Below are 25,893 nucleotides of genomic sequence, written 5' to 3' on the forward strand. Positions count from 1 at the left end.
TCCCATGCTTCTCTCATCTAGAGTCTCAATAGGATGTCCTCCCCTCTGTCCCAGTTTCCTGGTTAGTGAAGACTTTGATGGGACATGCCCCTTGGGCTAGTATGCAGATATAAGTGAGTATATACCATTTGACTCTTTCTGCTTCTGGGTTAACTCACTCATTATGATCATTTCTAGTTCAATCCATTTGTCCACAAATTTCGGGAATTCCTTGTTTTTAATAGCTGAGTAGTATTCCATAGTGTAAATGTATCACAGTTTCTTTATCCATTCTTCTACTGAGGGACACTTAGACTGTTTCCATGTTCTGGCTATTAAAAATAAGGCTGCTATGAACATGGTTGAATAAATTTTCTTGTGTGCTGGAGCATCTTCTGGGTATATTCCAAGGAGTGGAATAGCTGGGTCTTGCGGAAGCCCTATTCCCAGTTTTCTGAGATAGCACCAGATACATTTCCAAAGTGGCTGTACTAGTTTGCATTCCCACCAGCAATGAAGGAGTGATTTGCATTTCCCTGATGACTAAGGAGGTTGAGCATTTCTTTAAGTGTTTCTCAGCCATTCCATGCAAATTTCTTTAATGAAGCTGTTATCTTGAATGTGTTTCTAGGTCAAAACATCATTATTTTTAGTGGTGCCTTTCATGAGAGCACCTCTATAAAGATACAGTAACTTATCTCAGCAGTCTACCAGAAGTAGACTTGAGCTTGTAACAAACTGCCCATGTGTATATCTTTGTATATATATATGTTTGTCCATGTATCTCTCTTTGTACATTCATGAATCCCTTTTTGATTGTAGTTTACTTTTGCTTGTTGCTACTTTTTCCACTATAAATAATTTGTTTTGCCATTTGTAGAATAGCATTGTAAAATCCACTGTATCAAATCAACTATATTGTGTAAAATAATTTCTTAAAATTTTTGTGAAAGCACATTTTAATAAAACTGAACCAAAATAATTATCTCTGAACATTCGTATGATAGCTTCTGCATAAATCAATAATTGCTTCCCGTCCTCGGGTACCTTCCTGCAGTGCTCCACAGGTGCAGCAGGAGCATGACTGACAGTGGGCTCACCTTGTGGGGTTGAATTGATGCAGCTCTTCAGCTCCGCTCAATCGTGTTGCATGGATGTTCTTTTTGCAGGGAAAAGAAGGCAGCTCTGACCTTAATATTTACCTTACTGTGCAGTAGCCGAGATTGGACAGATATGGCACCGATAGATTCCTTTATTTTAGACACTGGACAGTCCGATTTTTTTTAAGTGTTAATGTTCTTGAATCTTTAGGCTTCAAGGCTGAATAGGCAGTGCGCCAAGAGATTGACTGTGTGACCTACATTTAATACAGTAATACACTCCCACCCCCACCCTCGTCCAATCTCAGAGCTGGTAATCCGATCCAGTCTCGTCAGGCACAGAGCCAGCCAGTGCTCACTGACAGCTGTGGACCGACTCTCGCTGCTAGTAGTCGGCTCCGGTGCGTCCGGCATTGCTCACAGAGGGATAGTGGCTCCTGACCTCACAGTCCTCTGGGGAGGTGGCGTTTACGACTCGGCGGTGTCCTTGCTTTTTCATCCCTGGCGGAGCGCAGCCTAGCGGCAGCGCGGGTTTCCCAACCGGCGAGTTTAGGACGCAACACCCGGAAGTGGCGGCTGGAGCGGGATCGCTGAGTTGTCGGGCGGCGGGACAGCGGCCCGGAATAGGGGGCGGGGGCGTTGGTCATGTTTCCCTTCGGGCCCCACAGCCCGGGCGGGGACGGGGCGGCTGGAGCTGAGGAGCCGCCGCCTCTCGGAGGGCCGGCGGCAGCATCCAGACCGCCCTCTCCTGCTCCGCGGCCCGCGCCTCCACAGCGAGGAGCCGACGCGGCCCCTCCCCCGTCGGCCGCCGGGAGCCCTTGCCTCCCAGGCCGCCCGGCTCTGTCCCCGGACGATCGCGCCGGAGAGCTCGCGACGCCCGGAGCTCTAGAGTTGTCCGCTGCCGCGTCGCAGGCAGAGCTGTCACCGTCGTCCTCGCCGCGCAGACGCTCGAGGCCAGACTGCAGGGCGGGCAGCCGGAGCCGGCAGGGCCACAGCGCTGGCTTGGGCGGCCCTGGTGCCAGACTGTTCGGGTGGCTGAGAGAGCGAAGCCTCGGCCGCGGCCTGTTCGTAGACCCGGCGCGGGACAACTTCCGCACCATGACTAACCTGTATGGTTCCATCCACCCTGCAGACTCCGTGTACCTCAGCACCCGCACCCACGGTGCTGTCTTCAACCTCGAGTACTCGCCCGACGGGTAAGCTCCTGCGCCCCAGCTCGTTCCCTCTTGAGGCTTGAGGCTGCTGGCCTTAGTGCCCTGGTACTTTGAGAAGCACAATTGTCACCTGTCTGTGGGCCCCTCCTGGCCTTTTGATGTAGGCAGGTCCAGTGCCTCCCTTCGGAGTCGTGGAGGCTTGGTGAAAGGGGAATACGCTAACACAGTAGTTGCACAGTAAATAAAATTTTTAAAAGATTTTTTTTTTATTCATTAAGTATACAATGTTCTGTCTGCATGTGTGCTTGCAGGCCAGAAGAGAGCATCAGATCTCTTTATAGATGGTTGTGAGCCACCATGTGGTTGCTGGGAATTGAACTCAGGGCCTCTGGAAGAGCAGACAGTGCTCTTAACCTCTGAGCCATCTCTCCAGCCCAGTAAATACACTTTAAATAAATGCCCATCATTTTGCTGTTGTCCTCAGTTGGCTTTTCTCTGATCTGAGTTTGTGTTAAAGGTAGAAAGCTTGCAGAGTCTTTGGACCTTGTGCCAGATCCTGCCACGAGGAGACAATCGAAAGCTCCAGAAAGATACTAAGCCACTAGAGAAATACGTTTCTCGATGTTTGGACCATTTGTGGGATCAACTACGTGTTGGGTTAGGGGTATCCAGCCTTTTTCAGGACTGGTAAGATGTTTGCTCTTGGTTCACTTTAAGCTGTAGGGAATTTTCAGAACTCTTATCTTGTGCATGTTTAGCAGAGGAAACACTGCTCATGGCTCCACCACGAAATGACATAACTAATAGCGTTCTTACATTAGGCCTCTGGGCTACTACTGGTCTTTGCTTAGTTATGCATGCATTCATTCATTCATTCCATCAATCCCTCATTAACTAGGGGCTCCTGGAACACTTGATAGGCTGCAAATATATAGCTAACAGTGGTGAGTAAAATAGCTAACTGCACCCCTTTTACTGAACCTGGGCTCTATTCAGCTGGATACTGGATTCTAAGTAATGTACACAAGTTGAGATAAAGGCTTGAAGTTTATTAATCTAGGGCATTTAAGGTTATCCTGAGAAAGCAACACTTGGATTAAGACCAGAAAAAAATTCAGAAGCTTAAATGAGTCAAGATTTCTGGATAAAGAATAGAACTATTTCATAGGAGTATGAGCTTATGTTGAAGGGTCATATTAGCGTATCATGTTAGAGGAAGTAGAAATGATTTTCAAGGAAGAAAGACCTAAAATATGCTGAGGAAGAAGGAAGAGAACACAGTTACTGAGCAAGTAAGACCTGTTCTAGTTTATTGATGAAAATGCTGATTATCCCTGGCACTAAGATGCTGGGGCTCTTCTTCATAGCAGTTGGCTGGGGCTTTAGCAGCCGGTACATACTGAATTTGGAAGAAAACTGATGAGAAGAGAAACTTTAGTTAGCTGAAGCTTATTTGTAGCACCTTCTTCGTTTATTCCTTTGTTTTGTTATTTAGTTTTTTGACACAGTGTTTCTCTGTGTAGCCTTGGCTGCCCTGGACTCATTTTGTAGACCAGGCTGGCCTCGAACTCACAGTGATCCACCTGCTTCTGCCTCCCGAGTGCTGGGATTAAAAGTGTGCACTGCCACTTCCCAGCTCCAGAAGCATTTTTTAGAAAGTAATTTTTCTGGTACTGGGCCAGTGAAATGGCTCAGCAAATTGAGATACTTTCTGTGCAAGGTTGGTGATCTGAGTGCTGATCCCTGGAACCCACGGAAAGATCAAGGAGAGAACTAGCTCCACTAAGTTGTCTTCTGCCCTGCACATGCACCCATGTAAAGCACACACACACACACACACACACACACACACACACACACACACACAAATAATAGTAATAATAATAATTTAAGAGACTTTAATAAGTGTATATATTAAAATTTCAAGAAAGCAAAAGAAAGAATGGATAATTCCCTTTCAAACGAATAGAGAAAAAAGTATGAAATAAGGGAAGAGATAGAAAAGGAAGGTAAGAAAGTGTGACTCAGCGGGTAAAGTGCAAGGAGGACCTGATTTTTGCATTCCTGGTACCCACTACACATGGGTGTAGAAGCTGGTCATGGTGGCTCACACCTCTAATCCCAGCACTTGGGAGGCAGAGGCAGGCAGATCACTGTGAGTTTGAGGCCAGCTTGGTCTGCAAAGTGAGTCCAGGACAGCCAAGGCTACACAGAGAAACCCTGTCTCAAAAAAAGAAGAGGAGGAGGAGGAAGAGGAGAAGGAAGAGGAAGAAACAAAAAACCCACAAACAAAAAGCTGGGTGTGCTGTTTTCTCTAATGCAGCACCTTGTGGAACAAGAGCAGCTGAGCCCTGGGGCTCATTGACTAGCTATTCTAGCCTGAACAGTGAGTTCCATGTTCAGTGAGACTGTCTCCAAAACACAAAGTGAACAGGCTAGAGAGATGGCGCAGTAGTTAAGTGTACTTGCTGCTCTTGCAGGGGACCTGGGTTCCAGGTCCTGCACCCTCATGGCAACTCACAACTGTCTGTAACTCCAGTTCCAGGGGAACCATCCTGTACATACATGGTAGAGGAAGACACTTGATGTTCAGCCTCTGGTCTACATGTAGACACACACACACATGCACACACACACACACACACACACACACACACGTACACACGTTTATCCACATGTGCACAGATAGGCAAAGGTAAGAAAGTGACAAAAGAAAAAAAGAGCTGTTGATGCTGCTTGATATCAGTGGTAAAGCATTGTGGGGTTAATTTCGGTACCTCACCATAGAAGATGAAGTATAATTGATAAAAAGCACAAATAATAGCTTAAAATAAATCCAAATGTTACTACGCACAATAAATATAAGTGTTCTAATGAAAAAAATAAAAAAGCAAAGAAGAAAACATAGTTCTAGGTGCCAGGAGTCTGAAGGCAGGAGGACCACTGGCCCTATAAATTCAAAACAGGCTTAGACAGTATATCAAAACCTTATTTCAAAAGGATACACAAAGATTGTTAGATTACAGGGGAAAATAGTTAAAATGGTTAGAAATATATATCAAAACCATTCTAAAACAACTGGCAAATTGTATTAAAGGGAGAATAAAACTGGCTTGAAGGGAAAAAAAATTCCTCAAGCAACTAAGTTATAATGATGAAAACTCAGCTCTTCCTGGAAACTTGAATGGATAATTACATAGATTAAGCAAGTATTAGATTTAAAATATAACAAGGTTTGACACTCCTGGGAGAAAACAGCAAATTTATCACCATAAGGGAAAACTTAATGTATATAGTATGCCTCTGTTAATTAGACAGACCTCAACAGAAGAATACATTGGTAAGACAGTATCACCATTTTTCAGTATGACTTAAAATGTTTAAGTACAGAGCACTCTGCACTGCTGTGACATTCAGCCGTACACACGGATTCAGCTGTACCAGCTGTTAAAATATTGGTTCATTCCTAGTGATTGAAGTTAGTTCCCCGGATGTGTCGTCACTGCAATACACACTCCTTGACACTCCTAGAGTAACTCTTCATATTAGCAGTTAAACAGTTAAGAACAAGCATAGCAAGAGGCTGTTAACAAAAAGGTATGTGGAGAACTGTAAACCTGCAGTTGCTCTCACTGATCCTCCCCCATACACAGTGTGCTCACGTGCCAGCCCCCTGTGTACCTGAGGGTGGAGCTGTATCTTAGGGCTTCTATTGCTGCAGTGAAAATACCATGCCCACAAAGCAAGTTGGGAGAAAATGGTTTATTCAGCTTATACTCCCAGATCTTAGTCTATAAGTGAGGAAGTCAGGACAGGAACTCAAACAAGGTTGGAACCTGGAAGCAGAAGTTGATGCAGAGGCCATGGAGGGGTGCTGCTTACTGGCTTGCTCCTCATGGATTGCTCAGCCTGCTTTCCTATAGAACTCAGGACCACCAGCCAGGGATGACATCACCCATAGTGGGCAGGGTTCACTGTGTAACTTGGCTGTCCTGGAACTCACTCTGTAGAGCAGACTGTCCTTGAACTTAGGATCCACCTGCCTCAGCCTCCAGAGTGCTGGGATTAAAGGCATGTGTCACCACCACCAGGCCTTGGAAATAAAGATTTTAAGCAGTAGAAATGAATGAAATTTGAAAATAGAAATACTCAACATGAAGAAAAGAATGTCTTTGAAATGATTTGTAATAATGAAAGCATATGGCATTGATCAAGAGGCTGCACAAACAGCATTCAGGATAGAAAGGGGAGCATTTAGACGGCTCAACAGATAGGAGCACTGGCTGCTCTTCCAAAGGTCCTGAGTTCAGTTTCTGACACCTGCATGACGGCTCACAACTGTCTATAACTCCAGTTACAGAGGATCTGACACCCTCTTACAGACATACATGGGAGGCAAAACACCAGTGCAAATAAAATAAATTGTTTAATAAAGTAAAGAAAAGGGAGCATTTATCAATAATCCCTAACCAAGTATGGTAGGTACAAGAGGTAGAAATTTCAACTTTCAAGAACTAGTAGATGAAGTGCTTTGACAGCCTTCCAACAGAATAATCAGAAAAGTTTTAGAAAAGTATGTAATAGTTAATGTAAAGTATAAAAAAGGCTTATGTTGAAGGGATTGTAAAATTACCAGAATAATCAAGAAATTGCAAGCCCAAAATCTAGAGATGTGGGCTCTGCATTTGAGGTGACCTTTCTCTTAGAGCCATCTGTCAGTTCCAAGAGCAGCAGCCTAGAACTGTAGAGGGTTCTAATGGACACACTGCTCAGGGTGAATGGAGGGAAATGCTGCAGCTTAAGATCTGACAGAGATGGGCCTGAGTGGAAACTGTGTAAGAATATACTCAAGGCCTAAAGTTGGATCAGGGGTAGTTTCCATAGCACTAAAGCCAACTTCACATCATCTCATTCCCTAGTAGATTAAGATGATCACAGCCGGTTATGGTGGCTCACTCCCGCAGTCCCAGTATTTGGGAGGATCACTGAGACTTCAAGATCAGCCTGGGCTACAGAGAGAAACCTTGTCTCAAAAAACAAAACAAAAGAACAACAAGGGCTAGAGAGATGGCTCAGCGGTTAAGAGCACTGCCTGCTCTTTCAAAGGACCCGGGTTCAATTCCCAGCACCCACTTGGCAGCTCACAACTGTCTGTAACTCCAAAATCTGACACCCTCACACCAACACATATAAATTAAAATTAAATAAAAAATATTAAAAAAAAAAAAAAAGAACAACAAAAACCAGTACAGCCAAGGCTTCACAGAGAAAAACCTGTCTCAAAAAACAAAACAAACCCCACCAAAACAACAACAACAAAAGTGTGGGGAGGAGGTTCAGGGGTGTAGGTCAGTGAGTGAATGAGAGTGGTTTACCTCTAGTCTTACAAAACCTACTTCAGAATTTTTTTCATTGAATTTGCTTGCTATAATCCAGTGCTAAATTATCTTTGGGGTGTGTGTGTGTGTGTGTGTGTGTCTGTCTGTCTGTCTTTGGGGTGTGTGTGTGTGTGTGTGTGTGTATGTGTGTGTGTGTCTGTCTGTCTTTGGGGTGTGTGTGTGTGTGTGTGTGTGTGTATGTATGTGTGTGTGTGTGTGTATGTGTGTGTGTCTGTCTGTCTGTCTGTCTTTGGGGTGTGTGTGTGTGTGTGTGTGTGTGTGTGTGTGTGTCTGTCTGTCTGTCTGTCTTTGGGGTGTGTGTATGTGTGTGTGTGTGTGTGTTTTCATGTTGGGGGGAATATGCGTGTACATAGGTACCAGAGGTCATTCAGTGCCTCTTCTCACTCTCTTTACTTTTTTGTTTTTGTTTTTGAGACAGACTGGCTAGTCAGAAAGCCCCAGAGATATCCCTGTCTGCTTCTTCAGTGCTAGGACCATGATAGAGATGGAGCTCAGACCCTCATACTTATATGGCAAGCATTTTATTAATGGAGCTGGCGTAGTATAATTGCTAAATGATGTAGGAGGACCAGCCCACTGTGGGCCATGTATGTCTATGCACTTGTATGAGTTGATGTGCACCACATGGGTTTGGGTGTCTGAGAAGGCCAGTGGAAGGTGTGGAATCCTCTGGAACTGCCATCTTGGTGCTGGGAACTGAACTTGGATCTTCATGAGTACAGTAAATACTCTTAACTGCAGAGCCATCCCACCAGCCCTATCTCTAAAAGGGACACTCAGTAGAAGAAACCAAACATATAACAGATGAGCTGTCTGAAAACAAAACAAAACACACACACAGAAACAGACCTCCTTAGGATTAATGAGATGGCTTTGTGGGTTAAAAAGAGGTGCACACACACATAAACTAATTTTTAAAAAAATTTTTTAAGAAAAAAAAGAGGACTGGCAAAAATGACTCAGCAAATTGTCCTCTGAACCTCCTCCTCCAACACATACACCATACACACAAATAAATTAACTTAGTGATAAAAATAGCATTATAAATCAATAGAAAAAGGGTAAGTTTTATATTAAAAAATGTAGCTGGGCAATAGTGGTGTACTCCTTTAATCTCAGGACCCAGCAGGCAGAAGCTGGTGGATTTCTGTCTACAGAGCTAGTTCCAGGACAGCCAAAACTACATAGTGAAACCTTATCTCAAAAACCAACCAAAAAACAAAACACAAACAACAACAACAAATATATATTTGGTATAAACCATCCCCTTTCCAGTATATTTTATAGAAACTGATAAGAAATACATAATTTGTTATCTCCCCTGACCCTGAGTTTTCTGATACACATTTGTTTACAACTAACTTAAATTTGAATGACATTTTGGAAGCTGAGAATGGTGGTATATGCTTGTGATTCCTGCATGCAGGGAGTTGAAGCAGGAGGATTGCCCTAAGTTTAAGTCCAACCTGGGCAACATAGTTCAGGGCTAGCCCGAACCAAATAGTGAACCTTTATCTCAAATCAAAACAACAATCCCCATATATATATGTGTGTGTGTGTGTGTGTTTGTTTTTCATTTTTACATTAAGCTGCTTGTCTTAGTCAGTATTCACTACTAAAGAAAGCATTTAGCCGTGTGGTGGTGGAGCATGCCTAGCACTCAGGAGGCAGAGGCCGGCAGATCTTTATGACTTCAAAGCCAGCCTTGTCTACAGAGTGAATTCTGGGATAGCCAAGGCTATACAGAGAAACCTTGGCTGGGGGTGGGGGAGGAGGGGGAGAAAGCATTTAGTTTGGGATTGCTTGCAGTTTCAGAGGTTTAGCCCATTTTCATCACAGCAGGGAGCACGGCAGCACAAAGCAGACATGGTACTGGGGAAGTAGCTGAGAGTTTTACATCTGGATTTTCAGGCAACAGGAAGAAAGAGCCACTGGGCCTGGCTTGGACTTTTGAAACCTCAAAGTCCACCCCCCAGTGACACACTTTCTTCATTAAGGCCACACCTCCTAATCCTTCTCAAGTAGTGCCGCTCATGATGACTAAGCATTCAAATATGAACCTATGGGGGCGCCCCTATTCAAACCACCACCCTGTGCATTTATTAACTTCTGAAAGGTTGAGTAATTTCCCATTATTCATGACTTACTTTGCAGTTATCTCTAATCAGCCACAGTCCACAAAAGACAAATGGAAAATTCTAGGAATAATTCCTAAGTTTTACATTTTGTGCCATTTTTCATAATTTGATGAAATCTCTTATCATTCCACTCAATCCTACCTGGGACATAAGTCATTCCCTTTTACTGTTTTCATACTGTATGCAAGAACACATGCTAGTCACATGGTAACTATCTGGGGTTTCACAGTGCTTGCATGATACTGTTATTTTAGGTAGTGAGACCTACAAAGCACAAAAGTAGTGCTGCTGGGAGCGGAGTACACCAGAAAGAAGCTAAGGCCTGCAGTGGGGCAATGTGCTCTTAGAGCAAGCACACTTGTGTGACTTGTACCACCGTGTAGTTGTAAATGTTGTGTTTGATTGTAGTTGTTAGTCTTTACTGAGTCTAATTTGGAAATAAACTTTATCATAAGTGTCGGAGGGAGGCAGTATGTGTGGAATTCCTTACTATTTGGAGTTTCAGGCATCCACTTGGAGTTTGAGATAATTCCCTCATGAATAGGAGGACAATTATGATGCTCCATGGCTTATACAATCCTCATTCCCTCATGTATATTTAGGTTGCTTTCAATTTCTTCTTTTTACAGTAAAGCATGTCTTTACATGCTTCTCTGTATTCATTCATAATTATTTCACTCTACTAAATCTACTAAGTGTTGCTGAGGCAAGCTGTGCGTGTTTAAAATGCTGGTGGGCATTTCAGAGCTGCTCTTTGCACATGAGCGACATCAGTTTACACACACTTCATTATGAGAGAGTAGTACTGCCAGAACGGCTAGTACCAGTCTGCTGAATATTTGCTGCTCACATACAAACCTGGATAGGACAATTTTATCTGTAATATGTCTAAGTATAAGTAAGTGAGCCAAAGAGTGTTAGAAGAGTAAACAAGAGAGCTGTGTGCTTTCCTTTCAGGTCAGTGCTGACAGTTGCTTGTGAACAGACTGAAGTTCTGCTTTTTGACCCTATATCTTCAAAGCACATAAAAACCCTGTCTGAAGCACATGAAGACTGTGTGAATAATATCAGGTGAGTGTGCTGGTGAGTAAGCAGCTCTTTAGTATGACTCAGAGTCAGCTTGCAAGTTAGTGAAAATATGTCATGCGTTATCCAGTTGTAAAACTTACATTATAATTACAAATTTTACTGCTCATAATTTTTGAACTAGAACCTTTCTGTAATATATTGTTCACTTCCATGTGATCTTTTTTCTTTTCTCTTTGTGTATCAAGGTCATCATTATAAACCTCAGCCATGTACATTGGCTTAACATCTCTCACAATCAGACTACACCCACATCCAGATCATAGTGAGGAAAAAAACAAACAAAAAACCAAAACACATGCATAGAAAACATCTTTGTAATAGCCTTGGATACTAGCTGTTTCCCTATTCAATTATTTGGGAAGTAAATTACAGTTCAACAGTTAGGGGATTATTATACAATCCTTAAAATGATGATTGTAGAGACTACATAACAGCATAGACAAGTGTTTGGGATTATGTAAGTTAAAGTCTTACAGATTATACAAATATGAAATGATAAAGAAGAAAAGATTAAAAGATTGTTTTTAACTTTTAGCAGTAGTTTAGAGTGGGTAATTTACCATTAACTTTCTGTTTTCCAAGCTATGAAAGCATGAATATGAAATTGTGTTAGTTTTATAATTATTATTTTTAATCTTATTTTTAAAAAGGAATGTGAAAATTGCTTGTCATTTAGGTGGCATGCTTCATTGTAATGTAAGTCCACTGGCTTATCCATACAGAACCAGAGAGAAAGTATCACAAAATTGCAGTCAGGTTCCAAAACAAATGTCATCTCTGGCCAACGAGGACAGACTGAGGTTTGCACAGGGCTGAAGCTGTGGGGCCTGGTCTGACTCCAACACTGAACCTGGACGCTACTAGTTAAAAAGAAGTTTTGTGTGAAGAAAGAGCCCAAGTCACCACATGAAGCCAGGGCTTTAGTTGAAATGTCTGTCATTTTTGAAAGGCTGAAAAAAAAAAACTAGTTTGCTCCCTGAGGTTGTAGGTTTTAGCTGATAAAGACACAGCCTCAGTATGGAAATTAAGTGAAGCTATTTGTTTTGGGTCAGTGACTGAATGTTTATGTGTGTTGTTTCCAATATTATCATGAAGCTGGAGCCCTGAAATGTCCTTATAGACCCCAGTGATAGTCTAGGGGCTCAGATGACCAAGTAAAGGCAAGCCTAAAACTCTTAAATAGGAAGGGAGAGAAAAAAGTTAACTTCTGCTCAAGCCTATAATCAAAAATTCACCATTCATGAAGACATCTAATATTAATACAACAAATTCAAATCACCAGAACAGGGATTTCTCTGGATAAAATTAACGTTATGGAGTAAGTAGTCCAACAAAGACTTTATTTTTAAAAATAAATTATTTATTTTTTTTTTGACTAGGTAATACATGCACGTGGTACAAAATTCAAAGGTACAAAAGGGTAAACAGTGAAAAGTAAGTCTATCTCCACCTCTGTCGCCTAGCCACCCAGTTTCCCTCCCCAGAGGCAACCACTATTACTAATTTGCTATCTTTTTAAAGATAGTTTATGCATGTACAAGCATATAAACATACATACACACACACACCCCACATATACTTTTATATAAATGGTAGCATTCTACACATACTATTATATGCCTGGCCTTTTAACTGAACATATTTAGAGATCATTTCACATTAGTATCCATGGAATGGTCTTATTCTTTTTAACAGCTGCATAGTATTCCATTGATTGGGAGAAACTTAAAACATTTTTAGGCTGCTTAAAGATGTTAAGGAATACTCTCCATTAGAGTGAAGAGTATAAATTAACAGGTGAAAGAAACAGGTTTATAGAGTAAAGAACAACTCGAATGCATGGAAATTAAAAATGTTGCTATATAAAATATATTTTAAAGGGGGAGGTGGGAAAGTCTATAGCTCAGTGAGAGGCCTTAGCATGTGCAAGGTCCTGGGTTGGATCCCATATCATTGCTGTGGAAGACAGAAAAAGGCTGACACTTGCCAGGTGTGGTGCCCCTGCCTCTAATCCCAGCACTTGGGAGGCAGAGGCTGGTGGATCACTGTGAGTTCGAGGCCAGCCAGGTCTACAAAGTGAGTCCAGGATAGCCAAGGCTACACAGGGAAACCCTGTCTCAAAAAAAAAAAAAATTAAAAAGACACTTAAAGGAGTGTAGTTCTAGTTTGGGGCTGGGGATGTAGCTCAGATGTAAAGTATGTGCTTAGCATGTGTGGGGCCCTGAGTTCAATCTCTAGCACCAAAATTAAAAGTAAAAACTCGGGGATGTAGCTTAATTGGGAAAGTTCTTGCTTAGCATATGTGAAGCCCTGGGTCTAAAAACAAATTATTTATTTATTTATTTTTGACTAGGTAATACATATGCTTGGTACAAAATTCAAAGGTACAAAAGGGTAAACAGTGGAAAATGAGTCTGTTTCCACCTCTGTCACCAGAATCGGATGTGGTGGCTCAGGCCTGTAATCTCAGCCCTTGGAGGGAAGTAGGAAGACTGGGAGGGATTCAAGGTAATTGTTGGCTATGTGCTGAGTTGGAGGCCAGCCTGGGCTACATGAGACCCTGTCTTAAAAACAATAAAAAACAGGTAATAACAATACAGAATTTAAAATAGACAAAAAATGTAAATTTAATTGGTCAGATGAACTTTATTCTTCCATGATTGATGAGTGAATTGAAAGTTAGAAAATAATACCAAAATATTCAACTAGTACATACAAAAGGGGGGGGATTAAAAAGTATGAGTATTTAGTTAAATACAGGATTAACTGAGAAACTACAATATGTATAAAGAATTGTAAAATACTGGACTTAGTGGTGCGCACTTATAGTCCAGGCACTTGAGAAACTGGAAGATCCCAAGTCTAAGGCTAGCCTAGGTCTTGAGTGGAAGTTCGTCCGTTAGTTAGTTAGTTAGTTAGTTAATTGTAAATAATAAATCCAGAGATTTCTGGAAAGTTAACTTAATAATTGTTTAGACTATTTAGTGATGAGGGAGAACAGTTATCTTTAGAGTCGGAAACTGATTCAAGGTGAATCTATATCGGGATAGGTTGTGGTAAAACTCTAGATTAAGATCATAAGAAGTGGACGCTGGAGAGATGGCTGAGTGTTTAAGAGCACCAGCTGCTCTTCCAGAAGGCCTGGAATTCTCAGCACCCACATAGAGTTCACTATCTCCTGTCACTCTAGTTCTAGTGGATCCCACACCCTCATCTGACCTCTGGGTACCAGGCACAGATGTGGTGCACAGACATACATGCAGGCAAAAATATTAAAAGTGCAGTGGACATGGTGACACATGCCTTTGATCTCAGTACCTAGCAGGCAGACGCAGGCAGATATCTGTGAGTTTGTTAAGAAGCTAGTAAAATTAAAGGTCAATTACATGTGAAGGTATGATAAATAAACTGACAAAACATTTCCCAGTTGGTATGAGAAGAAAATGAAACGTATTTGATAAGGCAAGAACATGTACCACATTACATCAGGTAAATATAATACAGACTGAAGAATTTTAATTAGGTGAAATGCTCAATATAACTATTAATAGTGCAGAAAATATAACTCTGAGGGGTTTTCTTTAGTTTCGCATTGATATGTTTAAAACAAAACTAAAATGAAAGCAGTAAAGTAGGTCCAGTGGCATGTGCCCGCAGCTTCCGCTACTTAGGAGGCTAACGTGGGAAGAGCACTTGACATCCAGAGTCATAGGGAATAGGAAAACCTCGTGTACAAACCGATAAGCAGTGCTAGGGATGTAGCCTAGTGGTTAGTGCTTGCCTGACACCTAGCCTGTGGGAGGCCCTGGGTTTGATTCTTAGCTTTGCATTGCAAAACAACAAAAGAATAAGACAAAATCTGTAGGTAAGCACTGTCCAGTAGAAATATAATGCTAGCCACATAGGTAATTTTTATTTGTGAATTTTATTACTAGAGAAAGAAGCAAAATTAATTTTAATATATTTAGCCCTATATTTTCAAAATATTCTAATTTCAACATGTCAATACAACAAATTTTTTTTAGATATTTTACTTTTATTTTCTAATATTGCCTTCAAAATGCCATGTATATTTTATATTTAGAACACATCTCAGTGTTGTAAGTATAAGACTGGCCACATAGCAAGTGTTTGGAAGCCAAATGGGGCTTACAGATACCATACTTAACAATCTGGCTTCATATCGTGGCAGCAATAGGTCACTGCGGCAAGTCTTATAGTGTGGATGGTACAACATAGTAAGGCCCACATCGTGCGTAGGAAGAAGACAGGAATATTAAGCAATTTCAGACATTTAAATGCATGCATTTTTTAAACTTAAAGGAATAATTAAAGTCTTATTATACAAGATATAGCTTTCAGACCACCAGAAAGGAAGGACATGTGGCCAGTTCAATAGGAATAAGAAAGTTTAAATTGTTTCTTAACTTAAAGCAGAGGAAGACTAAGAAATAGAAGTCCTAAATATAGATCTTTCACAGAAACACACATACATTGATATTAATTAAAAGACAGTCTGGAAGCAGAAAGTGATGGTACACACCTTTCATCCCAGCATTTGGAAAGCAGAGGCAGGCCGATCTCTCTAAGTTTTGAGGCTAGCCTGGTCTACAGAGCAAGTTTCAGGACATCCAGGGCCACATACCAGGGAACCTTTGTCTTGAAAAACAAAAACAAAAACAAACAAACAAACAAAACCAGAAAAACAAAAAAAGAGAAAAAGAAAAGGAAAAGTTATTCTGGCGCTGGGCATGGTGATGCCTTTAATCCCAATACACAAAAGGGAGATAGAGGCAGGGGAATCTCTGAGTTCTAGGTCAGCCTGGTCTATATAATGAATTCCAGGACAGCCAGAGCTACACAGTCAGACTTTCTCAAAAACACAAAACAATAGTGGGGCGTGGTGGTGCACGCTTTTATCCCAGCACTCAGGGAGGAAAAGGCAGATGTAAGATACCTGTGAGTTTGAGGTCAGCCTAATATAGAAAGTGAGTCCAGGACAGCCAAGGCTACATAGAGAAACCTTGTCTGAAAAAAGAAAAACTGGGCTGGAGAGATGGCTCAGAAGTTAAAAGCACTGACTGCTCTTCCAGAGGACCTGAGTTCAGTTCCCAGCAACCACATGGTGGCTCACAACCATCTATAATGTGATCTGATGCCCTCTTCTGGCCTGCAGGTGTACATGCAGGCAAAGCACTGAATACATAAATAAATAAATATTAAAAAAAAAAAAAAGAAAATCAAACCACAAAACAACAAAACAAAAAAGACAATGTAAAATTTGAGTGAGAAAATATATATGTGTATGAGAATATATATTTTTAACAAATGAGAAAGTTAAGATTATTATCAGTATTGGACAGCTGAAAGAGCAAAGGCATTCAGGGTAAAATGCAGTAGTATTTGTAGTAAAGGAAATCTCAAGATAATCACAAGCTTTGTATGGACCTTAACCCCGGCCCTGACATCACAAAGCAAATGCAAAGTGCCAAGACCAAGACCATAGTGATAATGAGGGTTGATGGCTGAGTACAGAACTGGTCAGTGTAACTCAAGCTGTTGAAGAATTAAGACTGCTTATTTAAAATGTCTAATAAAACAAATGCTGAATAAAGTAATTATATACATGTCTGCACATTTTACTCTAGTGCTTAGTGAACAGGCAAGAAAGGAGCTCTTGGTCCATAAAGGAAGTAGAAGCAGGAACACTGAGAGGTAACAGGCTTCAGCTTTTACCCTGTAAGATCTGTTGGTGGCACTGAGATTTTGTTTTGACAGGGGACAGGAGACTTGATTCTAGGGTCAGTTCCATATAAAGATTCTTTTAGAAGACTGTAAAGTCTGAAACCCAAAAGATGTCACTTTCAGCATAAAGGTGACCTGGAAATAAAGCACTCTAAATCTAAACTAGCATGGCAGAAAGGGTTAACCGCAAGCCAGTCCTCTTACACGCTGGCACTGCTGTATAGTCCAATACCTCCCGCCAGATTGGAACACAGAGTTTCCAAGTTATCTATAAATCAAAACCATGTAATTCAGCCAGGTGTGATGGCACAAAGCTTTTAATCTCAGCACTCCAGAGGCAGAGTTAGGTGGATCTAGTCTGGTCTGCGTAGTGAGTTCCAGGCTGGCTGGAACATTAAGAAACAAATACTGGTTGGGGTAGTACATGCTGATAGGATTTGGTGAAGGAGGTAGAGCCAGGAAGATCAGAAGTTTGAGGCCAGTGTGAGCTATACATTAAAAGCAAAACCAATAAAACCCAAACAAAACCCACATACAAACAAAATGAAAAACAGGCGTGGTAGTGTACACCTTTAGTCCCAGCATTTGGGAGGCAGAGGCAGGTAGATCTGTGGTCCACCAAGCAAGTTCAAGGACAGCTAGGGCTACACAGAGAAACACTCTCTGGAAAACAAACAGCAAAACCCGCACAAACATGCAGGTCCTCTCTGAAGTAAACTAAGTACCATAAAAAAAGCCAACTCTCTCCAGATTAGTGTATTAATGCAGTGTACTTCTGACTAAGATACATACCATCAGAGGCTTTCTTAAAACTAACTTTAAACATTTTTGTTGAGTGGTCTGCCATGAACAGCTGAAGTTGTTTTGGAGAAGACTAAACTGTTGGAATAACACCCTTCCTGATATGAAATTTAGTCTTGGGACAGAGCTAGAGCAAGTGATAGTGGAATGAAATAGAAGCCGACTTAGGAAATGCAAACAGTTTGCATAAGAGCAAAAGCATCGCAAATCAGTGGGGAAAATGGAAAGATGAAATTGGTTATATACATGGAAAAGAAAACAAAATCTGACCCTTCTCATAGCATGGCTGAAAATAACTTATTAACTGGATAGCAAACCTTTAAAGTCTCCAAAGAAAGTAGAGAATATATTTATATTCTTGAGACACTAAAAGCATAAACCATTAAAGGTTGGTGAGTTCAACTGAGTAAACCAAATGTCATTGTAGTTTTGTTTTAGAAGCCCTAACAGTTTGGGGAGGTAAAGGCCAATAGAAGACACTTCCAATCATGGCCAGAAGGATTTTGAGTATATTAAACCTTCTAATAAAATGTGCAGAGAATCACAGTGAGCAATAAATACAAAAAGGGTTTCAAGCTCATCAGTTGTCAGTGGAGAAATACAAGTATCGATGCGAAGTAGAACACTTAGGTAGTCAAACAGTTCAGCAGTGCCTGGTAAAATTAAAGATCACTATACTTTAAAAAAATCAATACACACCATAACCATCTGAGTTAGATGCACGAGGAAGGAAAGATTCGTTATAGCACTACAGTAATAAAAAGGAGAACGTGAGTGTTGTTAAGAGGAAAGTAGATACATTTTAGTGTACAATGGAATACTATACATCAGTTAAACGAACCAAAACACCCCAAAACTGTAAGGATGAGACAGAAAGGCAAATTGTAGAGTGAACTGTATGGTGTGATACCATTTATATAAAATTTTAAAACTTTAAAACATAAGCTTGATAGAGGCATGCATTTGTTCTGTTTTATCCTAGCACCCAAAACTCTGCCTTGTACATGGTGGGTGCTTGCTAAATATTTCCAGAATGAATTGGTACAAACACTCTGAAAAATGGATATGTACATATTATTAATTTATAGTATTAAACACATGCATGGGGAATGACAAATTTTGCATAGTGGTTCCCTCTGGAAAGGGAGGGAGGGGAATGGGCTTGGGGAGGGACTCACCATGTACTTCAAATATGTTTGTATTTTCAGACAATTCTGAAAGATAACCAAGTGTTAACATTTGATAAAGCTAGGTGGTGGGTATCACAGGTGTTTGTTGTATTTGTTCTAATTGTCTCTATTTCTAATATTTTACAATTGAACATTTTTATATCAAAAGGAATATAGACTTGTATCAAGTTGTTTGTCCCCACTCGAAAAAACCTTTGACTAACCTGTTTGAATTCTTTATCAGTGTCAGCTCTCATGTGCTGCTGTCACCATGCTGCCATCGCATTCATGCCTACAAATTTGGACCTGCTTCTTTGATTTGTTGATTAGGGTTTTGAAATTTGTTTAGAAGCACAAGTAACCTAAGAGGTTAAGAATCTGAAAGGTCTCTGGGTGCATGAACTTAAGTGTACACTACTTAATAAGACTAACTTCCATTTATTGTGTGTCAAAAACCAATAAAACACTTTTCATATGATATATTGTTCAAGATTTTTAAAATGGGGGTGAATGGCAGATGACAAGTTGCTTTGCTGCCAGACTTGACAACCTGGCTTTAAACTTTTGGACCCACATAGTGGAAGGAGAGAACCAGCTCCACAAAGTTGTCTCTGACCTTTACATGTATATCGGAGTGAGTGAGTGCGTGCATGAGTGTGTGTGTGTGTGTGTGTGTGTGTGTGTGTGTGTGTGTGTGTGTGTGTGTGTGTGTGAAATCGAACCCCAGTCCTCTGGAAGAGCAGCTGGTGCTTTTAACTGATGAGCCATCTCTTCAGCCCCTAGGCTTACTTCTTACTCATTAGAACTTTATTATATTTAGACGTAAGAGTCGATGTAGCAATCCAGGTCCCTGTAATTATGAGATTGTAAGGAGAAAGTACCAGGGTACCTATAAAAATATTCACTTAGGGCTGGGCATGGTGGTGCATGCCTTTAATTCCAGCACTCAGGAAGGCAGAGGCAGGCAGATCGCTGTGAGTTCGAGGACAGCCAAGGCTATACAGAGAAACCTTGTCTCAGAAAACCAAAAGAAAAAAAAAAAAAACAGTGTAGTGCCTACTTATTAATCCAGAGTCTGTTTTCTCCCTCTCATAGGCTTTTTTGGTCTTATGCTATTTTGAATATCTCATACAATATAAGACAAATACAGTATTTGCCAGTTGAGTCATTCCTCAAATCCCTGAAAGTGATATTGCGGAAGTGGTCAAGATACATACACAATCATTGGCAACAGAGGATCTGTTAGAGGAAATAGCCGAAGAACAAAGTGATGGAAACAGTGGCACAGGAGACACTTAAAATTTTGTGATTATCTTAGTGGCTCTTGGGACAGTTGATAAAATTTGAGGATTTATGGAAAAGTGATTGTAGTATAAAACTCAAAAATGAAGTGAGGACATCATATTCTATTATAATTTCATTGCAAAGATTATACAAAAAACAAAAACAAAAACAAAAAAAAACCAAGATTTAATCCATTCTAAGAATTTTCATCTAGTTACATAAGTGGAGAAATTTCTTTTCCTGATTGTTTTAGTTTAATTTTAAAAAATCAACAATATTTTGAGATGTAGGCTCTAAAAGAATTCATTTTTAGTTGCTTTTATCCTTAACCAGTTTTCCTCCAATAGAGGGCTTAGGCACTCCAGATAGAGGTCCACCAGAACCTTTATACCAACTTAGTTGTGTGGGAACAGTTGAGAGGCTCTGATTTCAGTGTTTGTGCAAGAAGAGCTTCTACTTGTCAGAGAATGTAAGGTTAGAAATTCTATCTCATAGATATTCTTTTTCTAAGACAGTGTCTCATTGTAGTCCTGGCCTTGAATTCACTATATAGCCACAGATGACTTTGTTCTTCTGATTCTCCTACCTGACTTCCCACATGCATTCTGGGATTGCAAACTCAAGGCTTCCTGTGTACTAGGCAAAGACTCTACCAACTGAGCTACATCCCCAACCCAACAGTCTACAGCTTTCTAGGCCATTCTAAGTTGTTCGTTTGCTTGCTTGCTTGCTTGGTTTTGGTTTTTCGAGACAGGGTTTCTCTGTATATAGCCTTGGCTGTCCTGGACTTGCTTTGTAGACCAGGCCATTCTAAGTTTTAATTGGAGAGGATTGGACCACATATCCAAGGACTTATCTAATACTTTATATTCTGTACATGTACATATTTTGGGATTAAAAATTGCCATAGATAGTATCTTAATCCACACGCCACCCTTACGATTGTATGGTTTAGTCTCTTTACCAATATAAGAAATTTATCAGTTAATGCTTTGGGGGGAAATGAATGAAATAAAGTCAAAGTATTGAATTTTACATTAAGGTAAACTCAATTAGAAATTATTAGCTTTTACTCCAAGATTCTTTGTACACTTTGGAAATTAAAATATCCTTTATGCAACAATTACTTTTTAGTTACTTTATTAACAAATACTGAAAAGCTGATTTCCTCCATCTTACTTAATTTTAAAAATAGAAACTCAAAAGTTTGGCGACCTGGTCATCTAAATGATCCTTCTAAAACTCCTGTGTCATCATTTCCCTTTCTTCCTTAAGGCACTTGAGGTGGCTGGGAGTGCTGGTACATACCTTTAATCCCATCACTGGGGAGGAAGAGGCAGGAAGAGGCAGGAGGGTCTCTGTGAGTTCAAGGCCAGCCTGGTTTGCATAGTGAATTTCAGGTCAACCAGGGCTACATAGTAAGATCCTGTTTAGAGGAGGTGGGGGGGGGGGGGGGGGGGGGTGGGGGGGGAGGGGAGAAAAGCCACTGGAATACATCAATGATACGTTCTCCATCTGTCTCCTCATACCTGTGTGTTTCTTAACCCCTGGGAGTTCCTATTCAGTTCAGTCAGCTCTCCTTGTACTCTTCCCTAACCACCCTCTTTATTTTGTTTATTTCACATAATTATTTTATGTAACAATGTGCTTTTGTCTTCTGGCTAATGAGATCCTTTATTCACTCATTTAGTAACTCTTTACTGATGAAACTGGAGATGTAGCTTGGTTGGTGAAATGTTTTCTTTGCATGAGTCAAGCCTTGGGTTTGATCTTCAAACCACACTAACTGGAAGTGGTGGCCCATAAGACAGACATAAATTCAGTGTTATCCTTGGCTATATCTCCAGCTTGAGGCCAACCTGGGCTATGTAAACCCGTGCCTCTAAGTAAATTAGATAAACACATGTGCTTGGCAGTGCAGCTCTAGTCACATGGTGGTAGGTATTTTCCCTGTCTTCAAGGAACTTATAGCTTTATGAAATTGCTCCTTATGCTACAATGTTAAATATTATGATAGAAATGCAGAGGCCAGCCTGGTCTGCAGAGTGAGTCCAGGACAGCCAGAGCTAACAGAGAAAGTCTCTCTCAAAAACTAAAAACAAAAAAAGTGTAGCGTGCTGGCACTGGGGAAATAGCTCAGTGGATAAAGTGTAAGTGTAGGAATCTCAGTTCAGATCTTCATCATCCACAGAAAAGCAGGGCTTGGTGGCACTCACATTTATAGCCTCATCCTAGCAGAAGTGGCAAGCTTCAGGCTCAGTCAAGAGACCCTACCTCAAAAGAACAATATTGGAAGACAACCTCTGACTCCATCAGCGAATACATGTGCATACACAAATATACCACACATGCACCCCAAATATTATAGAGTGATTGGGGAGCTTATGCAAATTTGTACACTACCCTAAACTAGATAGAGTGGGAAGGCTTCCTAGAGGAGATGACAGCTAAATATTAAAAAGTAAACAAAATTAAAATGGTGGTCCTACCACTAAAGCATGTAAGTCTATGGCCATGCCACCCTGAATGTACTAGGGAGGCCCACATGTAGAGCCAAGTGGCTAGTACTGGATGGGACGGAGCCTGGGAATACCAGGTGCTGCAGGCTTATAAAAAAGGAAGGAAAAGCATGATAAACTATAAATTGCAGTAAGGTCATGATGTTGTTTACAGATATTGACACTTATTTTGGGCAGACTTATATGTAATTTTATGTTGGAAGAAGCTTCAGAATTCATTTGTTCTACAGGAGACTAGGAAGTTGTATGTAATAGTGTTCGCTAAAGACATCATCCTACTATTAAATTAAAAACGAAACTGTGAGTAGTGAGTTGTGTTTGTATAAAATATATTGTTACTAAAGATTGGGAAATGAGTAAAAATGATAAAAGTCTATATTATAGCCTAAGTCTGTCTTAAAGTCTTGACTAATAAAATGTTGTCATGGAAGATTATTTGGAGAATGTTCTTGAATTAATAGATTTAAATAATGGCAATTGAATTGCACACTTTGTATGTAAATCTGTTGTAAGTAGGACAAGACATGACTTGTAGATCTCTATTATTAGAATCTTTTATCTAATACAATGTTCCCTGAGCAGTCTAGTCCTTAAAATCTGTTGCCTGTTAAACTTTCTCTTTTCTTTTCCTGGGCAGATTCTGGAGTTCTTTCCTTTCTTTCTACTAACTGTGCTCCAAACACCTATTAACAATTTTTAGTTTCAAATAAAATCAAAAGTGACATAGGCCAGTCAGAGTATGTCTCTAATTATTAGAGCCTGGCAGTGTGGCTGTGTGGACAAGGGGCACTGTCTGTGTCAGAGTCTCTGCCGTACAGGGAGGTTGCATTCCTTTGTTTCCCACCTGTAATATAGAGATTGTTTCTAAAGTCATATTTTCTTTCAGTAAAGATTAAATGAACCAGTTTTTCTTTTCTGCTTTTGTAGATTTCTTGATAACCGGCTGTTTGCTACCTGCTCTGATGATACTACAATAGCACTATGGGATCTGAGAAAACTGAACACCAAAGTATGCACTTTACATGGTCACACTAGCTGGGTGAAGAACATCGAATATGACACTAATACAAGACTCTTAGTAACATCAGGATTTGATGGAAATGTCATTATTTGGGACACTAACAGGTTTGTAAATAGGAGACCATGTTAGGAATGTAATACTGTAAAACTTTTTTCTCTTTAAGAGGTGGAGAACAAGTTTAGTGTTCTGCTCTAAAGTGGGGGAGTGGGGTATCAAAAGTTAGCTTTGGTTGGGGAAAACAAACAAGTGATTGCTAGGCTGGGGACGTGGCTCAGCTAATTGAGCACCTACCTTTAGTATGCATGAAGCTAGGCGTTTGCTCCACATCCTCTCATAAACCAGACATGGTGGTGTAAGCATGTAATCCCAGCACTCCAGAAATAGACACAGAAATCAAAAGTTCAAGGGCGTTCTTGGTTACATAGCAACTTGGAGGATAGTCTGGGCTACAAGAGATGCTCCTGTCTGAGGGGTGGGGATGGAGGGGGGCAAAAGAAAAAGTAAGAAAAAGTGAGCATGGTGGTATGGGCCTTTTAATCCCAGCACTCAGGGAAGCAGAGGCAGGTGGATCTCTGAGTTCAAGGCCAGCATGGCTTACAGAGTGCATTCCAGGACAGCTAGGGCTATGTAGAGAGACCTGGTATTAAAAAACAAAAACAAAAACCCATGGTTCCTTCTTTTGATTGCACTTAGTCATATATTAAAACTAAAGATTTTGAAACTAAGAATATATATAGTTTAGTGGCAGAGACCACTGCAAAAAGATGATGAGGGAATTTATATAGGCAGGAGACCAAGACATATATCTAATGAGTTCCCTAAGTATAAGGGAGAATATCTTTATTTCCTATGTGAATCAAAATATTTCTCATTCTTTGGACCTTAGGTTCTAAATGTACTTATTCTCTAACTTTTAAATTGTGTTTCGATGCATTAAAAGAGCAGGACTCCTTTGGAATTATTCTAATCCAGAAGCAGTGGTTAGAAATGATGCATGGTCTCATTTGGATCGTCCATGGAGGAAGGGGATGGCTGCTGGCACCAGTTTGGCAGAGACTGGCTCACAGCATCCTGTAGCTCACAGCAGTTTACACAGCAACCTCAGTTAGGAAACACTCAGGAAAATGTTTCCTTACAGAGAACTTGTGACACTTGGGAAGTACTTAAAGTGTGCCTGTTGCTAACTGTGGTGTGGTGAGTTGTTCATACAGTTGACATATTAGAGTCTTCAGATTTATGTTAAAAAGAGATATTCTTAGTTAAAAAAAATTTCTAGATACTTCCAATTGTTTGAGTGAAGGACAGAGTTACTGTCTTTCAACAGATAAAAACACACCTTTTAAAATATAGATGTAGCACTCGGGAGGCCACCTGGTCTACAGAGAGCCTAGGACAGCCAGGGCTCTGTTATACAGAGAAACCTGTCTTGAAAAACCAAACAAAAGAAAAAGATATAAATGTATAGGGGTGGAGGTGGGTGAAAGTGTTAATTTAGGAAGAAAATTTGAGTAGGAATATAATTAGAAGCAAAACTTGACAGAATTATAAGAAAAATATTTGAAAAGAAAAGAAAACAAAACAAACAAGAAATCGGTAGGAAATAAGGTAGGCCTTTAAAAAGGCAGGAGATGAGTTAGTATCATGCCAGGAGACCTGTGTTCCACCCCAGAGCCCACATGGATAAAGAAGGAGAGAATGGACTCCACAAAGTCCTTTGACTTACAAGTGTGCGCATGTGCGCGCACACACACACACACACACACACCATGCTTATCTAGAAAAAACTTTAAAATTGAGTAAGGCTTTGGGAGATTTAAATATTAGCAAGTATGACATACATTCTTTTTTTTTTTTTTTTCTTTTTAGACTTCTGCTCCCTGAAACAGTGAAACAGACCTAGAACCAATTAAAAAACAAACAAACAAACAATTTGTACTAAACAACATAGTAGGTAAGAAATGCTATCACACAAACCATTTTCTCTGCAGTCAGCCCAGTTTAGTTAACAGTTATTAGAAGATTCCACATTTATCTTAGCATTGTAATTCGAGCATTTGAGAGATTGAGACAGGAGGAGAATGAGATTGATGTTAGCCTGGGCTACATATAGTGAGATTCTATCTGGGAGGAAGAAAGGGAGAGAAAGTTCCACGTGTAGTCTTCAGTAGTGAAGACTGAAAATTGATGAACTTATTAAAAGAAATTGAGGGAAAAAGGCAGTAAACTTAATAAAAGTACATGTACGGAAATAATAATAAAAGAAATAGAAGTTAGCTGGGTGTGGTAATGCACACCTTTAATTCCAGCACACAGAGACAGGTGAACCTCTAAGTTCAAGGCCAGCCTGGTCTGCACAGCAAGTTCAGGAGAGCCAAAGGCTACACAGAGAAATCCTGTCTCAAACAAAACAAAACAAAACAAAAACAAAAAACAAAAAAAGAAAAAAAAATGTAAAGCTAAAAAAAAAAGCAACAACACATTTATACCAATATACT

At 40.4% G+C, this 25,893-nt stretch overlaps 1 protein-coding gene across 2 annotated transcripts in view; it reads left to right on the forward strand.

The window, feature by feature from the left end:
* The first annotated feature begins 1,482 nt into the window (after positions 1-1,482).
* Dcaf10 (DDB1 and CUL4 associated factor 10) overlaps positions 1,483-25,893 on the forward strand; it is a 39,161-nt gene continuing 14,750 nt past the window's right edge. Inside the window, exons 1-3 of one of the 2 annotated variants that reach the window (XM_051157578.1) lie at positions 1,488-2,275; positions 10,728-10,841; positions 23,305-23,502. In XM_051157578.1, coding sequence (XP_051013535.1) covers positions 1,725-2,275; positions 10,728-10,841; positions 23,305-23,502 — 863 coding nt within the window. In that variant the 5' untranslated portion in view covers positions 1,488-1,724. Of the gene's footprint in view, positions 2,276-10,727; positions 10,842-23,304; positions 23,503-25,893 lie in introns of both variants that reach the window. The other variant, XM_051157588.1, reaches the window with a different exon arrangement.

The sequence above is a fragment of the Acomys russatus genome, chromosome 2 (assembly GCF_903995435.1).
Source record: "Acomys russatus chromosome 2, mAcoRus1.1, whole genome shotgun sequence".
NCBI lineage: Eukaryota > Metazoa > Chordata > Mammalia > Rodentia > Muridae > Acomys > Acomys russatus.